This window comes from Tupaia chinensis, unplaced genomic scaffold, assembly GCF_000334495.1.
Source record: "Tupaia chinensis unplaced genomic scaffold, TupChi_1.0 Scaffold000221_1, whole genome shotgun sequence".
Lineage (NCBI taxonomy): Eukaryota > Metazoa > Chordata > Mammalia > Scandentia > Tupaiidae > Tupaia > Tupaia belangeri.
The window spans coordinates 1,407,593-1,412,707 of record NW_006159696.1 but is presented as its reverse complement, the minus strand read 5'-3'; the positions used below and the strand labels follow the sequence as shown (position 1 = coordinate 1,412,707).

General features: G+C 61.1%; 1 protein-coding gene across 1 annotated transcript; it reads left to right on the top strand.

Annotated features, from left to right (window-relative positions):
* Positions 1-296: 296 nt before the first annotated feature.
* NPY4R2 (neuropeptide Y receptor Y4-2) lies at positions 297-4,863 on the top strand. The gene is made up of 2 exons (XM_006147743.3): positions 297-425; positions 3,238-4,863. Exon 2 carries the CDS (start codon positions 3,295-3,297, stop codon positions 4,420-4,422), a length of 1,128 nt encoding a protein of 375 aa, XP_006147805.1. The 5' UTR covers positions 297-425; positions 3,238-3,294; the 3' UTR covers positions 4,423-4,863.
* The last annotated feature ends 252 nt before the right edge of the window (positions 4,864-5,115 follow it).

The window sequence follows — 5,115 nt, the reverse complement described above, 5'->3', positions numbered from 1 at the left end:
CCACAGTGTCTGGGCGAGGGGCATTAGGAGATGGTTTACTGAGGTCAGGACGCGGAGCCCGCAGCCTTCCCGCCGGTCCTTCGTCCTTCACAGCGATGATCACCCGCACGGGAAGGCGGGCCGCCATGGGGTCCCCCACCCGCCGGGTCGCACTAGGGCCTGCTTGTCTCCAGAGCTGCCTGGGAACAAATCCAGACAGTTTTCCTGACTTCGCACCCGCCCTGCCTCCCTCCTAGCCCAGGGTGTGTCTGGAAGTCCTGAAGTCCCTGGTCGTCAGTGGTCAGCGTGTCCGCGTCACAGCAGCCCTGGAGGTTAGAGGGATCATCACCCGGTGACCAAGGAGCTGGCAACCTGGACTGGGGAGTAAGAGGAAGGGACAGACTCCTGTGCTGTTCCTGCTTCACACTGGTGTTGCTGTAGGAGAGGTGAGCAGAGGCTGTGCCCCTCCCCGCTCTGCAGTGGTGGGGAGACACCTCTGTTTAAGGGTGTCATGGTGTTAAGGATTCCAAGCCCAGGTCTGCTTGGGGAGGCTGGGACAGGAGAGGCTGGGCTGCCTTGAGCTGCCATGGAGGTGAGGGTTCAGAGCTAGCCAGGACAGCCACAGGCCAAGGGGCCCTGAGCAGACTGCCACCTCCCCACCCCACCCCCACCCTCAGAGGCCTGGGGCTTTGGAGGAATCTGCCCACTCGGCCTCGTGGGGCCGGCTCCACTCCCTCTGCAGTCCCGAGGCAGCGTGAGCCCCACTCCTTTCCTCCTTGCAAACCTCCCGCGTTTGGGAGAGCAGGCACCAGGGCACCCATCAGCCTGACTGGGGCCAGCTGCCATTCTGCCACTGACCGTGGGTCCTCGGCCAGCTCCTCTCATCTACCGGAGTCTCACTGTCCTCCTTTAAAGGCCTCCTCTTGGTCGAACCTCATGGATTTTCCACCTGTGTGGGCTGAAAATGGTGTGATAGGGGTCCCTCCACATGGTTCAGCCCAGCGTCGCCTCCCACGGGGCTGCAGTCTTCCTGCGCAGCTGGGCGCACGCACTTGTGCATGGCCAGTTCCTCACGTGGGGCCTGGGGCCTCCAGGGAGCGGGTGTAGACCGAGTGGGAAGGAAGGATTTAGGTTTGCTGAGCACCTGCTGTGCTGCGTGGCTCTTGTTGCAAAACAGGCAACTCTGTCCAGGGAGGCGGGGAGTGGAGCTCCAGTGTGCGCCCCGGGCCGTGTCGTCACCTCAGTTACCCAAAGATGTGTGACAGGGGTCCCTCTTCTGGACCCCGGAAGTCCTTAGGTGATGTGAGAGCCAGGGCTGTCACTCACTCTTGGGGGAAAGGCCCCTAGCTGCAAGGTGACCTGCTCCCTCCAACCACGTGGTCTCATGCAGTCCTTCCTAACTCTTGTCCCGACTGGTGGGACCACAGCTGGGTCATGACAGCTTCTCACCAGGACCTGGTGGCACTGAGTCCTGTCTCCTTCTTTACCTGATTCCATCAGGAGCATCCCTCAGGGGCCCCTGTCCCGGGTCCCCCATCTCCCAGCACATTTTACAAACAGGGTCCAGCTTTCCTGCTTACCTGCTGATTGGTCCCCCGAGGTTGCTTTTGTAAGTCCTCGGTCCCAGCACCTGCAGCCCCGGGAGAGGCACAGGGCAGCAGCAGCTCCCCTCCCACCCCGCTGCCCTCTGCCCAGCTCTTCCTTCTGCCTGCTTCCCAGAAGCTGCTGGAAGGGCTGATGTGGGCTCAGACTCCCGTGTGGTCTAGCCAGGGGTGCTGGTGTGGGGGGTCCTGCCCACTTGCAACCATGCCCCGGTAGTTCTCAGTTCTCCGAGAGGGGGGCTGCAAACCAGCAGACCCTGGGGTACCTGCTTCAGTGCTCCCCTCCTGCCTGCCCACTCTCCACGTTCACAAGCTTTCTCAGTTGGGCCTGGGCCTGCTGGCAGGTGGTGGCCCACGTGGCATTCCCGGTCTGGCCACCTCTCCAGCTTCAGCTGTTGCCCTCTGTTCCCTCCCACCTGCTGTAGGTGAGGTGGGTGTTTGTGGCTGCTCGCTGTCCCCGGGGGCTGCTCTTCGTTGCCTCTGTGCCTTCGCACATGCTGTTCCCTGCACGCTGAGCTCCTTCCTCTCCCTCGGCCGCCCGCGGGTGTTGACTCCTCTGTGTCCAAGCCCCAGATCGGTGTTACTTCTTCTCTCACCTCCTTGCCCTGCTCCTCCTCTGCTCTCCCACACCCTGGATGTCCTGTTCACACTGGCTTTGGCAATGGCAGTGAGGCCCTGAGGTCCACCTGTGCCCCCGGTGCCAGCGCTCTGGCCGAGGAGGGTCAGATGTCGAAGTCTCCCGGTGCCAGTGCTCTGGCCGAGGAGGGTCAGATGTCGAAGTCATCTTGGTGGCCTTCGTCTCTAGCCGGGGACCTGGCACTTGTTATTTTCACGGAGCGGGTGACCACGCAGGGAGTCTCTTCCGGAGCCCTTCCTGCCCAGGGCCTCCACTCTAACTGTGCTGAGGCTGGTTGGTCTGGGGCTTGAGGTGTCGCTCCCAACTGCTGACCTAACCCTGCCAGCGGGCAGCCAGAGCCATGGGTCCTGTCCCATTTTCAAGCCAAAGGGCCCCCATCCCATACAACTCCTGTGCATGCCTGCCAGTCTTCAGCCTTGCCACGACGCCTGAGCCCAGGCTGACGGGGTAGGTCAGGTGCACTGTGTGTCAGGCCCTGAGCTTTCGGGTCCATCCTGAAGGCCCTGGGGTGCCACGGAGGGGCTTACACAGTCACATGGACAGCGGCAGTTATCACTGTCTGCATTTGGATAAAATGTGACAAGTGATTTCTACCCACACTTCCGGAACAGTCCACTCCTGAGCTCTGTGTACAGTACACTTCTTTCTTTGTCCCTGGGATGAGAGCCGACCTCAGATGGACCTGAGTCTGTACCTGGGCCCCACCAATGAGCGTGACTATGGGCGACTGCGTAACCTCGCCGAATCTTAGCTGCCTCCTCTATGAATGGGTTGATAGCGCCCACCTCTCGGGATATGCCAGGTGACACGTGTGGAGCCCTGAGCACAGTCCCTGCCACGCAGTGAGTGCCTCGTCCTGGGTAGCGATTACTGGACGCCGGTTTCCACTCTGAGGTTAAGATGATAGTTCCTCCAGGTCCCGGGTCGCTGGGGTGGAGACAGCTGGGAGCTTCTCCACCTGCCTCCGCTCCTCCCCAGGTTCCACTCTGGGGGCTCTGAGTCTGTCTGTTTGCCTTGCAGACACCATCCTGCAGCGGGCCCCTTGTTCAAGAGCTCCTGGAACCTTCTCCCTCCACCATGAACACCTCTCAGTTCCTGGGCTTGCTGCTCCGAGCGTCCCCACAGGGTGGGAACAGGAGCAAGCCGAGGGGCCTCCCGTATAACTTCTCTGACCACTGCCAGGATGTCACGGACCCGATGATCTTCATCGTCACCTCCTACAGCATCGAGACCGTGGTAGGCGTCCTGGGCAACCTCTGCCTGATATGCGTAACCATGAGGCAGAAGGAGAAGGCCAACGTGACCAACCTGCTCATCGCCAACCTGGCCTTCTCCGACCTCCTCATGTGCCTCATCTGCCAGCCGCTCACCGCCGTCTACACCGTCATGGACTACTGGGTCTTCGGCGAGACCCTCTGCAAGATGTCGGCCTTCGTCCAGTGCATGTCGGTGACCGTCTCCATCCTCTCGCTCGTTCTTGTGGCCTTGGAGAGGCATCAGCTCATCATCAACCCGACAGGCTGGAAGCCCAGCGTCCCGCAGGCCTACCTGGGAATCATGGCCGTCTGGCTTATCGCCTGCGTTCTCTCTCTGCCCTTCCTGGCGAACAGCAAGCTGGAGAAGGTCTTCCACAAGAACCACTCCAAGGCGCTGGCGTTTCTGGCGGACAAGGTGGTCTGTACCGAGTCCTGGCCGCAGGAGCACCACCGCATCATCTACACCACCTTCCTGCTCCTCGCCCAGTACTGCGTCCCGCTGGGCTTCATCTTGGTCTGCTACACACGCATCTCCCAGCGCCTGCGGAAGCGGGGCCGCGTGTTCCGCAAGGGCGCCTACAGCTCTCGAGCTGGGCAGCTGAAGAGGATCAACGGCGTGCTCATGGCCATGGTGGCCGCCTTCGCTGTGCTCTGGCTGCCCCTGCATGTGTTCAACACCCTGGAGGACTGGGGCCACGAGGCCATCCCCGTCTGCCACGGCAACGTCATCTTCCTGGTGTGCCACCTGCTTGCCATGGCCTCCACCTGCGTCAACCCTTTCATCTACGGCTTTCTCAACACCAACTTCAAGAAGGAGGTCAAGGCCTTGGTGCTAACTTGCCAGCAGAGCGCGCCCCTGGAGGGGTCTGAGCACCTGCCCCTGTCCACGGTGCACACGGAAGTCTCCAAGGGGTCTCTGAGGCTGAGCGGCAGGTCCAACCCCATTTAGCCGGGGCTCGGGCTTGTCCTCACTGCGTTCCTGGCAGGACCTTTGCTTAGCTAGATGGGCACACTGCAGGCTGGAGTGGCATCCCCTCGTTACTAGCTTTCTGGGGCCCACATAGGCTGGCAAGAGCCTGCTTGTGCATCTGTTCGCGGCCTGATGTTTGGATGGTTCTTGGAAGAGTCCTGAGCCGGATTCTGCAGGTGACAGTGAGCCTGTGGCTTGAACTACGGGATGCAGAGTCGGAGATGTCTGCTTGTGACAGGTAGGGCTCACTCTGGTGACCTGCCAGCAGGTGTCTGGCCTGGGTGCCCAGGGCTCTCCCCACACCAGTGAGTCCATGAGACCACCGTGGGGCGAGGGGAGGAACACCTGGAGTTAGAGCTCTGGACCTTGGTCAGCCTCTAACCTCTGGGAGAGCTGAGTGTGTGGTGGTGCTCTGTGAGTGGTGGGGGGTTGGGGGTGCAGGCACTGGAATCACTACTGTGCCATTCTTACACCTGCTCCTGGGATTCTGAGGTCCTCACTCCTTGGCACCAGGAATGGCACCCTACTCCATCCTTCTTCTGTGTCTGCATCTGCCACCTGTTATTTTATACAGTTCCTTGATGAGACTGTGAGCATGTTGAGGGAGAGAGCTCCAGAGCTGTCCACAGGGAACTGGTGGTAAAGGCGCCACTCCCTGCTCAGTGCTCGGCC